Consider the following 21,967-nt stretch of genomic DNA (forward strand, 5'->3'; position numbering starts at 1 on the left):
GTCTTCTCAGATAAAGTCTAAAAATTACTCTGTCCTTGGTATTGATAGTATAAAATGAGCAATTAGAGTGGTTTGGTTTAATTTACAGTTTCTGTTAAACAATTTTGAGCAGCAGGTTGAGGATGCCCATTGTTTACCACATTCTCCAGTACCAGTCAGTTTTGTGATGTGGATAGTCAATCATCTAATTAATTTTCTTAAACCCTTTCCAGAAGCAGGAGACATTAAACATGCACATGCATATTCTGGGTACTGCAGGTTTATAGCAAGTTGTTGCACAGGCACAGATTGCCTCTGCAGCGTGTTTTTGGAGTGGACATGTCTGGGCAGAATGTGAGAACTTTCAGAGAGTCAGAAAATAATTTAGGTTGGAAGGGACCTGAGGTTATCTGGCTCAAGCCCCCCTGCTTAAATCAGAGCTAACTTTGGACATTTGTCTAAATTTCTAGACCAATGTCTAAAGATACATAATTCTATCCAGATAAAATCTCCCAAGAGGAGAAAAGACACCATGCCTAGGCTACTCAGATACACAAAAGCCTTTAGAAAAGACAAAAGGGCAGAAGACAACTTTAGTGGCCACCAAAAACAAAGCTAATCACAGAAGTGGGTGCCTGAATTTAGCTAATGATTTTAAAGTAGTTACAGCCTAGTAAACTTAAATCACTCCACTGGGGATTTCCTAAGAAGAGCAGACTCAGTCCTGCAGTCATTTAGTTAGCTGAGCTATATTTATTTGTGTGAATAATTTTCTTTACATTTCTTTAGGCCTATTCAGAGAGAGAGAGTAAAAAACTTTATGGAAAGAGAAAAACTGTATGAAAAGGAGTAATGTAAATATTTGAAAGAGTACTGTCCTCTTCCAACAGTCTAAAGGACAGACACATAATTGATCTGTAGTTAGTTGAGCAGATAAAGGTAACAAGTACTTATATTAAGGTGGCAAAAAGTTTAAATTATAAGTCTGTCTTTGCTGGATATACGATTGTGAGAAACTCTGCTTTCAGGCTTATCTGATCCATATGTGTCCACTGTCGACAGTAATTTTTCATTTGAAAATGAAAGTGGAATTATTGTTTGTTATGGAATAGTGTCCGTAGGGAAACTTTTCCCACTAAAAGAACAGAAGAAAAAGTACACTATTTAATTCTATCTTTTTATTTATTTCAGACAACACTGGCTGAATTAGGAAATTGATACATGAATATTTTTATCAAGGGGCAAATATTAGTGGGTTTGGACAGTATGAAAAGGAATGAATTTCTGTGAGAATAATTTAGAAACTGCTGAGGGAAAAAAGCTGTTAGGGCGCCAGAGGGTTCAACAGAAAATGCAATATATCTGCACATAGGGTTGAGGAAATGTGTTTCCCCAAAGGCATTAAAAAATACTGGTCAGATATAGTTCAGGTCACCTGGTAGAAAGATCTTTTGCTGTGTCCTGCTACCCACACGACTGTCTGCTCAAAACTCTGGCATGCTCAGCTTTCCATTAGTGACATCCCCTGATTACACTATTCGTTCAAATGAGTCAAGCCTTGTAACTCCAAGATATATAGTGGCAATCAGAAAGACCTGAACTCCAACCTACACAGCAGTTTCTGCTGGGTAGCCCTATACAGCTGGCTTTGCTTGCTACAGGTCAGCCTTAGAGCAGTGGAGCAGGCCAGAATTGCTGTCATGCAAGGGAGGATGTGGCCCCTTAATTTTTTTCCCTGATGTTTTTTTTTTCAGCCTTGCAGCATTATTGTTTCATGAATACATTACTTTCCATTGAGTGCTGGCAGTCCTGACATTGATAGGCAGTGAATCAATACTTTTATAGAATCATGAAGCCAAACTAGTTCTGCAGATCCACAATGTGCAGTATGTGGTTTTTCATTCTAGATGTAATAACTGTAATTTGAAATACGCCCCCACAAGCATTGATTGCATACTTTAAGAAATTCACAATAAAGAATTTAATTAAGAAAGAAGAAACTGCACCACTCTATTTGAAAAAGAAAAATTCACCTGAGATGTTTTTTTCATTTTCACTCTATAATAGCAATAACCATCTTTAGCTGAGGACATTTCCTGGGGCTTAATGGCCCATGGCTGTGCTTCTTCAGGTGATCATCATCTCCCAGCAGTCATTAATCCCCTACAAATGCCCTGCACCTCAGTCATTTAATGTGCTTAAACGTGCTTCTTCTGAAAATGAAATACTTCTATATTTAATGCGTCTTCCAGGAATAGGAGTGGTCTTTCTGAGATGAGGGATGAAAGGAGTTTAGTAGCTTGTCAGAGGAGTACTAATTATGACAAGTGGAAAAGATCTGTGTCTGGAGATGGCACGACAAAGAATTTTTCCATGATTAGAGCATTTTATATATATGTCATCATTTTATGTATGTCACGATTCATGCACAACCCACTCATATTATAGCCAAATCAGAAATACAGCTAGTCACTTCTAATTGTTTTTTCTTCTTAGCATAGACATAGAGCATCTCACAAAACATGGAAAGCATGTGCTTGCAGCACTGCAAAAGATAAGAAAGTCTTTCCATTCCATGGTTGTAAAATAGAGCTATGCAGTGATTTACTCTTTTACAAGGTGTTTGTGACAATGCAAGAAAAAAGAAGTTAAATCTTCATACCTAAAGGTTTGACATTCTTATAAACAGGCTTTTGGTGAGAATTTTATGAGTATTTCTTACAAATGAGACCACAAATACAGCACCAACAGTGTCATCAAAAGTAATGCTAATATTTTAGACACTAGACAACCTACCCTTGCAAGTGGAATTCAAGTCTTTAATGACAATATATGAAGGCAATTGGCCTGGGTAAAAGGTGAACTGGGATTTGATTTTAATTTGGTTGGACTTCTACTTGCTGTGGGTTTTTTTATTACTGTTACCGTTATTGCTGTTTTACATAGTTTTTTGTGTTATAACTGTGCTTTCCTTCCACGTCATGCTGCTAAATATGTACTGTACAGAGTATGTAAAGGCTGTCCCTGTCCCCAAAAGGCTGTAATACAGAGAGGTATCAGGCCTGATCTCATCATATTGCCTTCAATGAGTGGAGAATTAGTACCTTTTAGGTACTAATCGTCATTTATTATTTATATTGGACATTCAGATTTAATGTAATTTGAAGAGTGACTGTGTAAATGAGGAGAGAAGTGGATTTTTGAGCCATGCAATGTTGAACGTTGAGCGCTAAATTATGTGAATGTTAAAATTAGAGCTCTCCCAGTCAATACTCTTGATTGCAGATTAACCTGAAAAAAGGAGAAATATTATACCTTGACCTACAGAATCCTTTTCTTTTCAATTTCTCCTGTCACTTCAAACAAAAAATCACTTGAACAAAATACCTTTTAGGAAAAATGGAATGTTTTGGTTAATTCACAGTAAAAATTCTTGCTTACTTAAGTAACCCATAACAACTGCCATACTTTTGCATTTTTCTAAATGAAGACTTTATTCCAAACGCAAAAGACAAAGATTTCCTGTAGCAAATTTTTAAAATAGAACATTTCACACATGTGCATATGCACACACACAGGTAAACACACACTTTTTGTCCTACTGTCTTTGCTAGCTTTTGGAAAAGGTATTAGCTGAATTTGACCTCACCCTTCAAATATTCATAGTCATCCCAAAGCACAATTTTCAGCAAATAAGGTAAGGAAAAAAAATGGTGAATACATCTCTTGTTAAAATTCATTGACCAAAAAAAGGATGCAGAGAGCCAAGAACAAGATAAAGAATATTACATTGCATCCTTAAATTATTTCTCATCATAACTAGCCGGCTGTGAAATAAGCACTGATCTATTGTACTACAGCTAGAACACTTCCTTTGCCAAAGCTTGTATTTAAGGGTACTTTGGGCATTTATGCACTACCATGCAGTTTACAATGTCAGCATTCTTCAGACCATTTGCCAAAAAACAGTTTAAGTTTTTGCACCTACCTTCTATCACAGCTGGTGTTATAACTGGCCTATCTTCTTGTATGACGATGAGTACTCCAAATCCAAACTCAATTACAAAGTAGGGAAAGTCACGCAGACTTTGTGTTGGAATGAATTCCAACAACAAGGTATACAATAAAGAACATTAAAAAAGTATAAATTCCAAAAGTGAATTTATCATTATGCCTAGAATTTTTGCTTAATTTTCCCCCTTAAGTGTTCTGTTTTTTCATCTATGGATTATATTTACAGATAATTAGCGGTTTAAAAGACATATAATGCTTCTCATTTTAAATTCTGTTTTGTAGGTTTTGTTTTCCCTCTGTGTTGCATTCTGGGTAATACCAACTGTGAAGTGGAGCACTTCATGCACAGATAAACATGACTGAAAGAGCAGATCTAGCATCACTTTAATTATGGAACGAGCACTTTGGAATACTCTTCAAAGTTCCTTGGGATTAATCAACTATGCCTCTAACCAAATTGCAATCATTTCAGATATGATAGGAGGGGTTTGTGATTTTGTATGAAGGTTTGAAAGAATCATTAGGATAGGCATCTGTTTTGATTTGATTTTTAAAAATATTTAATTTCCCAACAATATAAATAAAAGGTTCTTGTAACTTTTTTCCCCATGCTTTCACAACTCTTTTTTTACATTCAAGGGATCACAAAATCTTAGAAAGCATGTAAAATGATAGCATTTTGCAGTCATTTTATTAGTATGTAACCATATGTGAGAAGTATTCTTCACGACAGAAATAATTTAAATCATATTTGTTGCAACCTGGTATAAAGCGCTACCTAGACTAAACGTAAAACTATGTGAATGTCAATTTTTCCATAATGATGGAATCACACTAGGATCTCAATTGTGTGTTCGTAACATACAGCTACATAAGGATGAATAGCCAAGGCAACAAAATGGTGAAAAACAGCATGATAAAATAACGCAAACTAGTATGAGTTGAAACATCTTCAATAATTTTGGCTGATACATGTGTTGTGTAATGCAGGCCTGCAGTTTAGATTGAATTATTTCAGGGGTATACCTGCTGTTGCCAACTGTAGATACTGATCACGCCAGCACTTACACACATGAGCATCCCATTCACTAATGTTACTCACGTGGCAAAATATTTGCAAGACTGGGCCCTTAATTTCTAGTAATTTCCTGCCGAGGCGATCTCAGGGGAGATGCACGTCTTGTCTTTCAGAAGCTGCTGGAAAGATGGTTTCTATTGAGATAGGAAAATTAAATACAAATGGTGAAGGGAGTCTCCAAACAGCAGGGTTGGCAAAAATACTGGAGCTAGGTTGTTTTTCTTTCCTCACGCTCTTCCAACTTTTATTTGGCTCCAAGATTTTTAAAAGTGCTTAAAGTCAAGTAGCTTAAAAATGTAGGCTGTCTTGCATGCTTCAAACTAGTAATAATACCTGGATTAAAATGTGAGGCTGGGGGGGGGGGGGGGGGTTCCATTCCATTTTCCGTTAAGATATTAATGACTTGCTAACAGAGATCTCAGATGTAGACAGATAGCCTACTTTTAATTAAGCTGTATTTTCCCTCTTTAGCTGTAGCAGGTGCCAGTATCTACATAATTGACTGTTTCCAATAAATCATCAGAAAGACCATATTGTTATATAAATAAAATCAATCCAATGTCTAGCGATAGTATCAGCCTAATTTTTTAATAGATTCTTTCTTTAAAATCCAATTTATTCCACTTGTGGATCAAATGGCCTGTGCCTATCACTTTGGATTATGCTCAAAGAACTAAAAATATTTAACTGAGAAAGCAGGTTTTAGTTTGATTAGAGGTAGTCCTGGGACACAAAGTACTGATCATACCTTCCTCAACTGAAGGTATGTTTAAATAAAGGATTTACTTGAGGATCTTTTTCACTTTGTGTAATGAGAAGATGAAAAAAAAAATCCCACGAAAATGTTATAAGAACACAAGTATTTATAAATATTTGTTTAGAGTTTTAGTTCAGTCATTTACTCATAACCTGGTAGGCTTCTAATGTATTTTTAAGAAATGAATACAGGTATTTATCTCTGGCTCCCACAGTGGAAATATCGTTAGTGACTAAAAGACAGATGTGGAATCTGTCTTATACTCACAGTTCTGATCAAAACTTATCTCTTTGCCTGAATTTCCCCATCTGCGGAATGGAGGTGATAGCAGTACTGATGGTGTGCCACATCATAATCAAAATGTAACATCTTTTTCTTATAAAGCTATTCCAGTATATTTAATATAATGATCGAATCTGATTGCACAAGTGGAACACAATCCACACACTTTTTAGGTGACCCCATGAGTTAGTGCAACTGTACTTTCTAAATCTGTAATAGGGGCATCAACCTTACAGGAATGTTATGAGGCCAATTTAATATTGTGAAGAGTATTGTAATGAATAGTCATATAAAAAGGCAGTTTTCATATCAAAAGAAATCCTTCAAAGAGCCATGAACAGAAGAATTTAATGCATTAGTGTTTTCTAGCTTTCAGTTGATCAACTGAAGTAAAACTCTATATGTTTTTATACTACTTGCTAAAATAGACCCTCAGCTCTCTGTGTTTTCAAATGTATTGTATACACTGGAAATCTGCATTTAAAAATCTGCCATCTTGGACATACAATAATTAAAATCTATATGCACTTATGATCCATTAAATTAATTTTAAAGTGATTTCACTTTCATTTTAATGAATGTCATTTTTTTTCATGAAGTAATGAAAAGAATGTGATTTCGAAGGTAAGTGCAAATTAAGACATAAATATTCTACATAAATCACTAGTTCCTACAGAATCTTTCTAGTCCCTGTCAGTTGTCTACAAATAAATTAAAAAATACAGAGAAGCTAGTGACAAATATAAAAGGCACAGTAATTTAACTAAGATATTATTCCAAAGAAAATAGTTGTACTCATATGGAGCCATTTCTACTAAATGAAATATGAAAATGCAGATGCAGGCAGGGAAGGCAATCCAAAAATACCTGTGCTACAGCCTACTTTGTCAGAGAGCCTGAACACACGATAGAAACCTTACTGGCCTACCTTTAAAGTGTCTCATTTCTCAGCTTGATTGAAATCCAGAAATGAAACATTCCTCAGTTTCAAGTCTGCGGGAGTCTCTGCTGTTAGGGACATCTAATGCGCTCTGACAGGACCATGTCCCTTACAAAATGTTCTTGTGATCACATCTGCTAAAAAGTGGCTGAAGAAGGCACCCTTGTTGTTAAAGCAGAGGTGCACAAAATTTCCTCTTTTTCTGAGACTGTTGAACCCAAATTTCCTACTTGCCAAGGACTGTAGCCATGATGTACATGTTGTTCTAAAGCAAGGTGCAGGAGAGGGGTGTTCCTCACATTTCACACTGAGCAGCAAGGAGTCTGAGAGAATGACCCTTCTGGATGAAGCCTTGAACAGTCACACTAGAGTGGTCTCACACCTCCCAGGTCTGGTCCCAGGCTCCTGTATTTTTCAGTAACAGCCATCGGGTATGTATTGGCAATCCTTTGGTTCGGGCCTGGAAGATGCGCTCTGCCTTCCCAGATAAGAGGGAGTTTAATGGACAAGCTCATAGAAACATCCTTGACTGCAGCATTCACCCATCAGCAGTATGTGTCAGGTAGTTATATTATTGTCAACTTACTTGATTTGGTTTTTTTTTAAAGTATTTTAATATTTTGGTGCCAAAGACTATACTGGTTCTAGTTTATACTGTCTTTATAGCCACTACATTGGGTGAAACAATCATGTCAAAGGTCTCTGGTTTTGAATAATGGAGAAGCTGTGGAGGCTAGATAGCCAATGAATTGATTCATATATAGTTAATATATTGTAGATAGTTGACTGAATGAATTAAATGCTAACATCAAACATTGCTCATTGGTGGGATATATTAATGGCATTTTGGTAATCCACCCTCCTCCCCTCACTTTTTTAATATTCCATTGCTTATCTTCTTGGTGTTTGCACATGTTGTGTGTTTTCAATTGTATGAGATAAAGTGAAATCAGGTGAATTATGTGAGGGCATTAGTGAACAAAGTATTATTGCATAGCTAATTGATTTTGTGCAGGTAACTGTTTTTCTTTAGAGAAACACCTCTTCATGTCTCCAGGAAAAGAAATATTCCGCAGGCTAAACCCCTAGCCTCATATATCCAAGTAAGAAACCTTATAAAACATTTTTGTAGTATTTTCAGTATTGCTTAAGACTTCCTTTTGGTTTTGTTCGTCATTAAACTCCCCAGTGGCATACCTTGGGGAAAAATGTAGATAAAGAAAACTTTTTTTCAGCAAGTGTTAAAAAAGTGACTTCCCGTACTCATTCCAGCTGTTGTAATGTCACATCTCCATACATGGCCTTTCCTGGACTGTGTACACAACAATATCAAGTTACTGAAAATCCAGAAGTGAGCAGCTGAACTCTGTGACCCTGCACCATCCAAGTCGCTAAAAATTTTGCCTTTGACTTCAGGGGATCAGGACAGAGCATTCCGTGTATGGAAACAAGAGTCATGCAATGTGTCCTGCAACTCTAGCTTTGGTATAGTGCATTAATTAAAAGTAGCAGTCGCACATTTAATTGTTCCTGTAAGCTGAAAACATGCTCTCAGAGCTCTTTGATGGCTAACCAATGACAGAGAAAGTTAAAGCTGTAAGCTATGCATGCCAGATACTAAGGACTAAGGGCCCTTTCTTTTGTCTTTCCTGTTTCCAGTTTTCTCCCAGGTCTGCGAGATTATGGACATTGTTTGTTAGAACTCTGGCTCCTGGAATCCTGTGATTACTGCTTTTATTTATTTGTTCTTTGTATTTATTTGCTTCCATTAAAAATGCTTCTAACCACTGAAAACATGAATCATAGAATGTTCAAAATCTAAGAGGCAAATAATAGGATTTTAATAGGTATTATTTTAAACCATTTTTTTAAAAACCACCTTAAGGATTACATGAGGGTTTACTCTTGATTTTAAACACTTGGGTTTGCTAATACTGCATGAAAAAATATTGTTGGTCTCTCCTTTGTCAATAAATCCTCTGGCTCCAGCACGGGAATATATAATGGCCATGAGGCAGAGCTTTGCTGGGTTTCCTGATTGCTTGCTGGTGTTTGGTCTGTTTAGATCAGGATTAATACAAACTGGGCCACAAAACAGACACTTTGAGGGTGCCCTACCCTGAGTAAACCTCAGCACGGGAAAGAATCTAAGCCGTAATATGTTATGTTACCTGTCACTCCCAGCATTTCTGTTGAAAGCAAACAAGAGAGGTACTGTGGACTTCAGTATTCTGTGCTTCTACAGAGGAAACAAGTATAAAAAAGCTAAGTCTGAAACTCATATACAAATCACAAGGTAAAGCAAAAATAAGATGTCTCATATACTGGAGCAGCACTTCCATATTAATATGAGGGCCAATGGAAAACTTGGCTCAGTCCTTTGTCATTTTTGCCCCACCTATGGAAAACAGCAGAAAAATGTGGAAACACTGAGTAAGTATGAACTGCAGAGTGTCCTTGTGTTTATGGTTTGGCAAAGAAAAGTGATACAAAATGAATCCTCTTCCCTCAGCCCCTTGCTATATTTTTAATGCTTCCTCCTTTAACCCTTATTTTCTTCCCATTTTTCTATCTGTCTCTCTCCATCTCTTGTGTTTATTTATCTCTGCAAAACACCCTCTCCTGCTTGCTCTAGTTTTTTGTGTGGAGGCACATGAGGGCACATGGCATACCAATAAAGAATTTATATTTTTATAGTTATTGTACCATCCCAACCATAATAATCTAAAGGTGACCATTTTATCATTCCTATCAGCCAACATTATGCACTTCTAGTATTCCAAATACTCAATATACTGCTTGTACATTGTTAATGTTACATTTTTTTATTTCATATGTCTGCCTGGTTTCCTCTAATGATTCATTTTCTATTTTCATTCCAGTAAAATAGCACTGTCCTTTTCCCAGTTTCTACTCCCTTTCCCGTTTCTTCTGCATTAATTCCTTCTAGCTACTTTTTGTCCCTTCAAGCACTCTGCTTTAGCTGTCACTATCTGTCTCTGCCTCAGGATGTATATTGCATTTTTTATGCACTATTTTCTAACCTGGTGATTTTAGTGCAACAGAGACAGGCAGCCAAGTAGCGGTTATGTTCGATTAAAAAAAGATTAAAAGAAAAAAGAAAATCATGGAACATTTCAAACACTATGGAATTTGTGATGCTACTGCCACTTAGCTTTTTCCATAAACCTTGAATGCAAGTACTTTATCAGCACATAAATTACAATAATAGAAATGTTTGCCAGGAAAGAAAAATATTGTATGAAGACAGTTAAAACTACAATTTTTAGATCCAAGAATAGCCTATTAACTGGCTGCATGTGAGCATGTCTTTTGCTGGTGTCTGTCTGCGTTGAGGTCATGAGCCTGTTATTTGGAGATAATGGCATTACTCCTTGCCTCAAGTAGCAGCTTTTGTGATTTCAGTTCTAACAGCCCTTTACCTTCTCCCCACTCATAACTCATGATGGACTCATTACCTTTAATCATTTTGAAAGGACAGATTTTATTTTTGCTCTTCTTTTACCCACAGGGCAGGATAATGCTTTGAGGGAGAGTAAGGTGTTATACACTGCAGCACTGTAGGTATTTACCAATGTGCTGATTTCTAGAAAACCTCAACTCCTCATGTAATTTCCTGTCCATCACCACAAACTGGATTCACAATGATGTCTAACAAAAGAAATGCCAGATGATCAAGGATCGGTGGGAGAAATGAATGACATTTCTGAGGTTCCAACAGCAAAGAGCCATTGGAGGCCTGGTTGCATTTGCTTTTCTTTTACTATGACCTATTTTCCCTGAAACACAAATTGTAAGAGAGGAGTAATGTACTCAGCCCTTCATGGCCAATAATAAGATAGGTACTTGAAGATTTTTTCCTTTGGCAGCAATATTCCTATTATTCTTAGGAAAATCTAGGAATGCCCTCATACCTCTGATATTTCTAACATACATGTCACTATACTGTTTAGGCATTAAAGTTCATCTGGGAAGTATAGAGTCATTGCTGGAACAGATTAAGCCTAATGTCCTTCCTTCACAAGGTGAAGTTCAGCTTTCAGATGGCCAGCCCAAAACTGGAAGACTACATTTTCCACTAGCAGCTTTCTCTAATGGTTTCAGTGGTTAAGAGATTTCATTCAGTCCCCTTGGTCAGGATCAAAGCCACCCAAAGAGAACAAGAACCTGATACTCAGCTGTCCTGCTGGGAGGATTTATGAGTTTTTTCCATCCTTCCGGTCCTTGAGCATTCATGCAGGAGAAAGCAGACTATTGACCATAAGATATATACTGATAATAAGACTGTATTATATGCATAAATATTCTTATGAATGAAGAATGATGAACAACAGTGTGTGCTCCAGAAGCAGAATTATTGCTCAATAATCATTTTTTCAAAGTTTTCTCCTTGCAAGAAAGCCCTGTGGCAGCATTCAATTTTAGTTAACACAGTCCCGTGTGTTGTAGGACCATGGAAACTTGCTGTGCACTATTAGTGGCTTTCTCTTTGCAGCTCTTCATAGAGGCTTATAATATTTTGCCTGAGGAACCATAGGCTGTTAAGAAGTTACATGAAAATAACTCATCTCTGAGTGTGGGTGGGAGGCATTTGGGCTTTGAGCAAGATGGGTGTTGTGTCCTATCAAGCAGCCGAAGCAAGCTGAGGTGTTCAAGCTCCACTCCCCCAGAGTTTCCAGGTGGGGAAGTGGAGCTGAGCCTTGTTGCAGAGTAAGGGAGAAGCACAGATTGCCGCAGGCCCTGGCAGGGCAGGGGAGAGGGCATGCCGTAGGGAGGCAGCAGGAGGTTGGCAGTTTCAAGCCTATCAGGCACAGAAGTGAACAGCACAAACTCCCTTTACCATCACTCAAAAATGGAAGTTAAAAAGAACACATAACACAGAAAAGAAGGGCCTCAAGCAAGGCCAAGCATTGTATATCCCATGGCTCTTTTTTCATCAGCATCAGATTGTCTGATCTTGGCCTAGCTCTCAAATTTGGGTCAGGGGCATTATGTCTGAACAGATTACCCATGTGGTTTCTACTTTTTTCTTTTTTTTCCTGTGGGTTTCTCCTGTTCAGCAAGTTCTCCATGACACTGTGTTTTGCTTAAGTGTATAACACGTGGGTCTTCTAATGCACATCGGGGATTTTTCTACCTATACTTTCATCAAGAAGATGAAATGTTATGCTGATAGGTTTGAGAAGGGATTTGACATGTGCTTGCTATGCATGTCTTTAAGGTCCTGTCAGATTGTATTGCACTTATATGCAAGATAATGAAAATAGGCTAAAAGTAGCACTGGCCATTGCAGCAGGTATAAATGATGACCATTAAAGTGCATTATCAGTACCTGTCTCAGTGTAGTTCTGTCATTTTTCAGGATGGATATACAGGGTTGTATACAATGCTTAGGGATCATTGACAGAAACCACTTCTGTCTGGTAGATGCAGAGGTGCAATTTTTTTTTAAATGTATGTCTTTTGATTTTTCAGAAAGAACAAAGGTTCACAGAATACTTCCTCTAGATGTTATTTCACAAATAATAAATATAGTCATAGGCAGTGTAACATAGGGTAGCAGCTATGAAAAAGTTAACTTTCATCAGTACAGTGAAATAACTATCAGATCTGTCTTGCAGTCTAAATATACTGGAAAACAGCAGTAATAGCCAGTATAACTGTTAATGGGAGTTAGCAAATATTGACCTCTGCATTACTGATATTAATAAAAAGTAATGTAATATTTCAAATTCAGTTCCACAGTCTGAGCTCAGTCAAAATTGCCAAAAATGTGCACTGGGATGTTTTTGTTTTTTCTGGAAGATTTTCTGGAACTTATGGAAAATATACTCCTGTAGAAGTCTAAATATATTCTGTGGAAAATACTCAACTGTAGGACCCATTTTCCTGTTAAGGAGGTCTCAGAGCAACAGAATTATTAGTGCCTGAGTTCTTGGCTGTGCCTGGTTAAAAAACATGCATTCGGTCCACATCTGAGATGTGGATGAATAGCTGCACCAGTGTGGAGTTTTATGTCTAAATTCAAAGAGAAAGGTTATATAAGATATATTTCTTTATTTTCCAGAAGACATAGATAGATTTCTAGGCCACTATCTAATATTTCTGGGTAACTGCAGTTTATAACCTCTAGATTTTGACTGACTACATATGCAGCAGACATGAAGGTGATAAAGGTGCAAAATAATAATACTATGTGGCTTTCTTCTTGCTTTCTGTTCCTGTTGGGCATGGTTTCTTATTAGGGAGGAGCGAGCTGGAAGTATATAGAATTACATTCTCCTTTCATGCTTTCTGTGTCTTATTTGCTTATTTGGTCTAGAGAAAATATATTAAATTTTTAACTATGTTTTGGAAGTCTTCTTAACCATTTCTTTTTCAATTTTTCAGAGCTGTGTTGATTGCTTACTTTACATTTTATTCTTTTTATCCCTGTAGCACAGATGGAATTATAGGTAAAATTCTGTACTGTAAATATAGATCCGATCAATAAAACTTCATTTATGACTTTGCTGTACAGTGGCAATCTGTCTATATTGGAGGCCACCAGTCTGACATTTTCTCACTGGATTCTTTGAAAGGTCACAGTGCCTCTCTTACGTCTTCTATGGGGAAACTACACAAATGGACAGTCAGCTAAGCTAATGACCCTAGCATCATCTCCCTAGATATGGATTACCCTTGAAAGATTGATTTTAAGAGCCAAGAATACAGCCATTAAAAAATGGCTGTGTAGTTTCAATCTGTTCTCTGGCTGCCCATTTGATCAAATCACTGCAGGCAATCACCCAAGTAAACTGCTTAGACACTGTATGTGAGGACCTGAGGTCTACTTTTCTCTGGTGAGCTGATTCCAAGAGAGATTCTCACAGATAAAGTTCCTGCTGGCAGTAACACATCAGAGATGATTAATAAGAAACAAAAGAGAAACTCCTTCTTTGACATGGACCAACAAGTAAAAAGCAAATGAAAGAGCCCCTCGCTGTGTTCACTAAAAGCTGATTCTAGATTGCATGTGCTCATGTTCTACTGCTTCTGGAGGGAAGAAACCCTGCTACCTGTAGTGCGTGCTCATACTTAGTGGTCTCTGGCATGCTCTGACACTTACACCTCTGGGAGGTTTCTGTCATTCCAACACAAAAAGAAGGAGCAGCTTGGGCCTATTCTTAGAGTGTTTTACTAAGAAGAGCTGGATCCTTGGCTGAAATAAACTGGGTAGCTGAGCTAACCTTTGTGTGTGGTTGGTTGTTCTTTTTGGCTCATTGAATTGCCTCACATCCTAAGCTCATTAAACTGTGGTTCAGCCAAATTCACTGTAAAAAAAAGGTTTAAAATGTAAGTTCAATAGCATATTACAAGTGCAGTAGCTTAGGTAAGGAACTTTAGGTAAAAATATTTGCATTAAAAAAATTAGGTTCTCTAGAATGGGAGCCACAGACTTATCATTAACAGAACCACATAAGTGGCTGAGTCTTTGAATTACTGTACAGTTTCACGATTCTAGATAGACTGAAAAGTATTAAAGGGGTTCCAACTGTGCTAAAGGGGTTCTTGGCTGGACAAGTAATTTGCAACAGATCATCTGACAGGACACTGTCCTGGGTGATCTGCTCTAGCTGACCCTACTTGAGCAGGGGGGTCAAACTAGAAGATCTCCAAAGGTGCCTTCCAACCTCAACTATTCTGTGATGCTGGGAAAATTTTGCACTGATGGAAAGATCTTACAACTTCATCCAAATGACATTTAGCATACAGGTTCACAGAGATTTACAGAAAAGGTCACTAGGTTTTCTAAAGCTAAATGGTCTTCCATTCCCAGGTGTAGTCTCAAGAATGAAGGGCTGCTAATTGTTTTGAATTTTTAAAAGTAGCTTGTTCATCAAGGCACTAGAGCTGGTGCAGTCCTCTCAACATCACAGCTAGAAGAGCTGGCTCAGCAGCTAGGACACACTAGCTGCTTAGGATTTTGCTACTCCAGTTCAAACAGCATAAAAAAGAAATTCAGAACAATGAATGACTTCAATATTCATGCAAAAAATATGCCTTTTCCCAGAGATTTAGGGGTTAGACAAAAAGGGCAAAGTATCTGCTTGCTCAGTGCAAAAGCTGAACTCTTTGTCCAGGTTGCGCAAAATAGTCCTGAAACCATTTTACTTATAAGCTTTACTTATCTATTTCAAATAATGCTGTCATGTCTTTACAGGTCATTCGAAAAGAGGTAGTAAGGCTCCTTGGTAGGCCTACTCCAGACAAGATCCAAAACAACAGAAGAAACAATGCTTCTAAAACACAGTGCACAGTAATGTGCACAGGGAGCTAAACAAAAGATAGGCTGTACATAACAATTGAATCAGGAAAGAGCAAAAAGTTAGCAGGAGAGTGTTTATTAGCCCAGACACTCAGTAGAGTCCAGTCTCAGATTCATATTCGGTCAAACTATTGCATATTTCTGATCTAATAGTAAGGGGTTTAAAGAGCAGAAAGATATGCATTGTTTGCCTGGCAGCTCCTCAGTTCAATGTCTAGCTTAATGAATTGTGCTGTCTTTCTGGGATTTGAAGCAGCCCAGTGAGCAAGGCTTTCCTGCTGCCTTGTTCTTTGACTGCGTTACACAATCAGCTCTCTTTTATATTTTGATAGTGACATCTATTGGAGCTTTGAAGAATAATCTTTTGGAAAAAAAAAATCCCAGATGTACATTAGTCAAAGCAAAATTTTCTGATAGCTAAAATTTTCAGCTAAATAAAAGCAAATACATATTGGTCATCAAAATATATACAGGAATGAAAATACCTATGCATTAAAAAGTGTCAATGGTTCAAATTGGGTTCAAGGCAAAGCTGTGCAATATGAAATGAGACAGCTGTATTGCAAATTTATTTTGGAGGGGACTCTTATCACTGATGCAGTAGGGCAGTGTGAGATTGATATGAAAGTTTAGACAGCAGTATCTCCAAAGTTCCTGAATCTCTTGAGGCTAAGAATTTCTTACATAATATAATTTTAGAGTAAGAATTATTGTGAGTAGGAAACAAGGCTATTGCTTAAAATTAAAGGTGTTTGGTCATTATGTTGGCTGCATTTTTGAAGAACAGATGGATTTCAGATTGAATTCATAAATCAGGAAGACAGTTTAGAGCATTATCGCAACTTTGATTTAAAGGAAACTAGAAAAAACAAAGTATATGAACTAAAGATATCTTGAAATTTACATTTTCTGATACCTCCTCCATTAATTTTTCCCCACCCAATTACCTCAAGAACACCACCCACTATCTAGGGTCTCCTGTTTTGCGTGAGAATAAAAATTTTCAAGGAACTTAACTTTCTGGTTCAAGAAAAAAAAAATTGTCTCACTGGAAAGAACAGAAGTGAAACAGTCATGTAGATCGTTTTCCCCAAATTTAACAATAGATTAGCTATAAGGAACCAAGGAAAAGAATTGAGGTCTCGTGAATGCCAAGCAGGTGCCTCTTTTGCTCCATCACTTTCCTTTCTTGGAATTTTGATCTCTTACTGGATTAGATTATGTAATTTAGGGCTTTCATTCACATGCAACACCACCTAGAGGCAGAATTCGAGACCGAACTTTAGTGATCTAAAGTGAAGTATCTGCTTAAGCTAATGTATAGGCTCCATCTATAGTCAATAGTGAGAAAGAGGACTACTCTTGACTAACCTTTCTCAGATGCCTATCTGAAGATGGGTTGCAGTGCTCATCCTACTATCTAATAAAGCTTAGCTGGATTGCACCTTTGAAATGCCTGTCTTTCTCTCTTTTGATGATGGATGACCTTAGAAACTTACCCAGATACGTTAAGTTTATTTAGATGACACCCGTCAACCTGCTAAGCTGAAAGCCTGAAGGTGACAGTAATATAAGATTTGATCAAATTTGCTATAGATCTAAGCAAGATCTTGATTTAGTTTAAATACACTTGGCGTGTTAAGAATTAGCCAATCAGCAAAGGTTTGACAAGCATGCCTGGTAAGTATTTGACAACCAAAGCCTGCGCTATCAAAGGGACACACTTACCGAAACTATTTAGTATGAAGCCAGCTCAGATATTTCTAAGCAACTTATGCTCACTTCTCTGGATTATACTGTGAATATGCTTTGTGCTTCTGTTCGGAGGTTACTGCAAGGGACCTGGATTTGTCCAGAGATCCTGTACATGACAGTAAGACAAACAAACAGTGATACATTTCTGGCTTTGTAGAGTGGAAATTAACTGTAAGACTGATGCAACTAATATGTATGGGGATGAAGAATGGAATATTTTTTACCCAATATATTTACATTTTTAAAATCTGCAGGTATTATAACCAAATTTTGTCATTCAGTCAATGATGGCATACTAGGCAGTACTGAATAATACTACCTTACAAAACCTCCTGGAGAAATTAGGAGATTCCAAATATGCAAGGAGGATGTGTTCTGGTAGGCACAGTTCCCAATATAGCCCATTTCATTTCTCTTTCTCACTCTCCTGAGGGCTCCCAGAATCCCTTAAAGCACACCAAAGAAGCAGGCCATTTCTTTCCTCAACCCATGTCTCCGTAAAGACCTTATTCTCATATTAAGAACACCCTTATTTGAAAACAATGTGTTTATCTGATAAAGGTTGTGACTTCAGGGCCTTCTTTCTGGCTTCTTGTTTTCTATAGCGGTATGATATTAAGCTTAGTTAAGAATCCTCCAATATTTCAAAAGATGAAAGAAGCAAGAGATTTCCAAATTGCCTCAGATTATAGATTTTGATGTTTGTTTCAGATTGGATTTTTTTTTTGCATGTGACTCGATTTGCATTAATTCTGATTTTTAAAGGCTATTTGTTTTCTCAAACAACTAAAGATTTTGGTTATGTTTTACTTTTTCTGCATGTTGTTTCAAATATCTTGTTCTTATCTGTCCTAGTGTATCTTCACCAGTTTCAATATGGCTTATACCTTATTGACCTATTGTGATAGTAAAAACAAAAGTCAGGCAGGGAGCTAGGATCCTATTATGAAATGAAGAGCTGAAGTGTGATCTTATGGTTGCAAACATGATTGACTCAGATGATCTGTTTGCAAAAGTATTTGATAAAGTCTGGAATAACTTGACTAATTCTGTATTGAATGTTTTGCAAATTTCTGCACATATATCCACACATATACTGTGCACAGCAGTTGACAATGTTGTCAGTTATTGTTCCCATATAAATAATACATCAATATTTCCTGCAGTAGGATGAGAAACGTTCAATTTTTACTGGCAGCATTATGTTCTCCATTGTTATTCAGCATTTACAGGGCCTGAGGGAAAAATAAAATGTAAATGATGTTGTAAAGACACTTTTTAATAATGAAAATATATCCAAATTCACCTCAGCTTTCATTTATGTAGCAGGAATTATATCAAGTTATTTAGTGCCTTAAGAGTCTCTGTAAAGTCTAAAATAGGAAAGTATCAGGTAATTTAGTCCATTTATTGTAAATTTTTTGCACAAATACTGCTACAGAAGAATAATCCTATGGTCTGGTACTGTACCCATTATTATTCCTATTGACTGGTAAAAGCAGTTTCTGTGATGTGAGTTCATGGAAACAAATAGTGTAGAATCACTTTCCTCCCTCTAACTATGCTTTCAAGATCACTGATTGTTCAAATAAATATACAAGACAGAATACTAGAAGAAACCAAATTAAGGTTTCTTTTTCTAGGCTTGAACATAGTTATTAATGGAGATATTTATTTATTTGAAACTGGTGAAACACTCTAAAAATCTGTGCTGGGAACGCAGCAAATAAGGTCGTAAGAAACAGTGGGGAGGGAGACCACAAAGGGATTTCATGGAGCTAACTGGTTCTGCTACAGCTGGACACTACTAATATGCTTAACCACCCCTAAGCAGACTCTGGAAAGGTTTTTATGCATCTCTGTACTGCTCTCCTATCCCATAGTTGGGTGCATTAAGGTCTCCAGACCCTGCGTGCACTATGCTGTGCTAATAAGCTCTGTGGCATATTGTGCACTGGAGAACACAGGGTAGAGACATCCAGCCTGTGTCTGCCTTGTCTTATTAAATCCATTTCCATGTCAGCTGTGACAGATCACTTCTCCATGCAGAGCCACCTGGCTTGCTACTACATTGCTTTCCCTTGTATTCAGGCTGCAGGCTAGTGTGTTGGTTTGGGCACTGCACCAGATCCATGTTGACGTGATGTATTAGGTACCCTCAGGGCCCTGAGTGCACTAACAGGCCTTAATGGCCCTGACCAGTGTGAGCTAGGGCCTCCCCCACCCCTGTACATGGGCCCAAGTGCTCTATTTAAGCTCAGCCTGGGGCCTTCAGCCCCTGCCTGCGTTGTGCTGGGCTGTGTGCTGGGGCTTAGCCATAGCTATGCCCATGCCTGACTATGGACCCTGTTGATCAAGGCCCTGAACCACAGGCTGATTTCCTGGCCTGGCCTCAGACCTGCCTTGTCACCATAGACTGATTTGGTGATCACGGGCTGTGTCTGACTCTTGTTACCCTCACCAGGCCTCATCTGGACCCTGGCTGATGGGCCGACTTTGCAGAATGGCCTTGGACCTGCCTCAATACCGCAGACCTGCATGGTGATCACTGGACCTGATTCTGCTCCTAATGTGAAGTTTGACTTCCCAGCTTGACCTTGGACCTGCTTTACACCCACAGTTTCCCTGATCTGGACTCTTGGCTGAACATTGCTGTGATCTCTGGGTCTGTCTATTTTGCCTTACTTGGGTACTGTGGGACAGGTGGTGGCTGGCAAGGGCCTTGTGTTGCCAGCTGTGCCATCCTCTTCAGCTCCCTGGTCCTTGCTGCTCCCAGATGGTTGTTAGCTCAGGCCTTCTTGAGCCCTGAGCCAAGCACCATGGAGCCTTGTCTGGGGCTGCATAGGACCTTGACCCTCCAAACTCTCCTGAGGGCTTTGGGCTCTGATCTCCCCACAGTGCTGGCCCTTTGCTCAACCCCGGGCTCCTGAGTGAACCTCATGGGCCTGCTCAACCTGTGGGGCTCATTGGGGGCAGCCTGTGCTCCTCACCCCGCCCTAAATCTCCTATAATCTGGACTCTTGGCTGAACATCACCATGATCTCTGGGTCTGTCCTTCTCTGGTGCTGTAGGTCCAGGCTATGGCTGGTGAGGGCCCTGCCCTGCCAGCGGTGTTATCACACTCAGTACTCTGTCCCTTAGGGAGCAGCTGGCCCTTGCTGCCCCCTAACAGCACTGAAGTACTACACTTGAAATAGTAATCTCTCCCAAAGACACCTAAACAGGTTGTAGGGCCAGAGCTGTTGCTTGTGGTCCCCAAGTAGTACTCCACTGATATAGCATGGTCATTCGACAGCTCAAAACTGTCATTATGAAACTAGAGAATGGACTTGATATTAAACAATTCAATTTTATATCGAGAAATTAAGGAAACTCGTTAGAGGCCTCAGCTATACTCAGAAACAGTTTCTGTCTCAAAAACAGTGCAAAGATGGGTTAAAGTGTCTTTAAATCAAAGATGAAAGAACTATTTGTAGTCTGCATTCTAGGGAGAGAACATAGATATACAGGAAAAGTTCTAGCCTACATGAATAATGGTGTTAAAAATATACTAGGAGTAAGAAATGGAAAAAAGGACTGATCAGCAAAGAAAACTTTGTCTAGGAAGTCAGACACTAGTAAGGATCAACTAAGAAGCTGCAAAACATTGAACTCCATTACACTTTGCAAAGGGAATGGAAAAATAAATGCAGAAAGTACATCTAGAAATCTAAATGAGCACCCTGTATCAGTTTTAAATTAAGAGGATGATACAGAACATGAATGCAAAATGAGGATGATTCATGAGTTTGAATATATAGAAAAGGAAATAACTATTAGAAGCAAAACAAAGTAATTTTAATGCATTCAGTTCTGGGCACCCATTGTTCACTGTTCTAAAACCTTGAAGGAACAAGGACGTTGTGATCACTCTGACCAACAGATACTACACTTCTATTAAAGAAAAGGAGAAAATGATTCAGGTAAGTTGACAATCATTAGTCTCACCTAAATAGAATTCAAGATTAAAAAAAAAAAAAAAAAAAAAGAAAGGAAAAAGAATTAAAAATATGAAGATAAATAAGAAGCAGAATAAAATATATCATGGGTTAAACAAAGCAGGTCATGCCAGACTAAATTGCTCTCATTTCTACCTGAGAATTGACTTCTTAGACAAGAAAAATATGGTGCATATCATCTATCAATACTTTGACAAACCATTTCATACGATGCCACATAGGAAACTATTAGCCAAGCTGCGAGAGACGATGATAAATGCAGGAATTATGAGACATGTAAGGAAATAGACAAAATAGATGACTAAGTACACCAGGTCTCAGCCTTGAGAAAAGCCTGCTGAAAGCAATCTGGTTGTGGTTTAAAAGATCACAAGTAGAAAGGATGTTGGTAGGGAATGATGATTAACCTTTTTTAATATGAGAAGATCTAGGTAACATCAAATGAAGTTATAGGCTATCAGCTTGAACAGAAAGTGGAGTACTATTTCACAGGACATAATTAAGCTGTGAAGTTTACTGTTATAGAAAGTTATAAAAACTGTTTATGGAGTACAAAACCAGAGGAATTTAGGTAAGAAAAAATCCAGCAAGAGCTATTCAACACAAATATACTTTTCCTAAGCATCCAGTTTTGGCCACTGTCAGATATGGGCTCTAGGTAGAAGTAAATTTTTTTTCTGATACAGTACAGCTGTTCAAATTTTCTTAGCAGCTGATAAAAAGAAAACTGGCAGTTAGTAGCAGAATGCTTCAATACTCAGTCCTTAGGCTAATATTATTTAACTTTTCTCTAATTATCTGGGCCCAAAATGAGAGTAGAAATGAAAATTAGCTG

At 37.9% G+C, this 21,967-nt stretch overlaps 1 protein-coding gene across 1 annotated transcript in view; it reads left to right on the plus strand.

Moving 5' to 3' along the window:
* Positions 1–4,592, plus strand: part of AGMO (alkylglycerol monooxygenase) — a 196,988-nt gene extending 192,396 nt beyond the window's left edge. The window contains exon 13 of the mRNA XM_064506346.1: positions 4,276–4,592. Coding sequence (XP_064362416.1) covers positions 4,276–4,356 — 81 coding nt within the window. The 3' untranslated portion in view covers positions 4,357–4,592. The remainder of the gene's footprint in view (positions 1–4,275) is intronic.
* Positions 4,593–21,967: the final 17,375 nt, after the last annotated feature.

This window comes from Dromaius novaehollandiae, chromosome 2 (assembly GCF_036370855.1).
Source record: "Dromaius novaehollandiae isolate bDroNov1 chromosome 2, bDroNov1.hap1, whole genome shotgun sequence".
NCBI lineage: Eukaryota > Metazoa > Chordata > Aves > Casuariiformes > Dromaiidae > Dromaius > Dromaius novaehollandiae.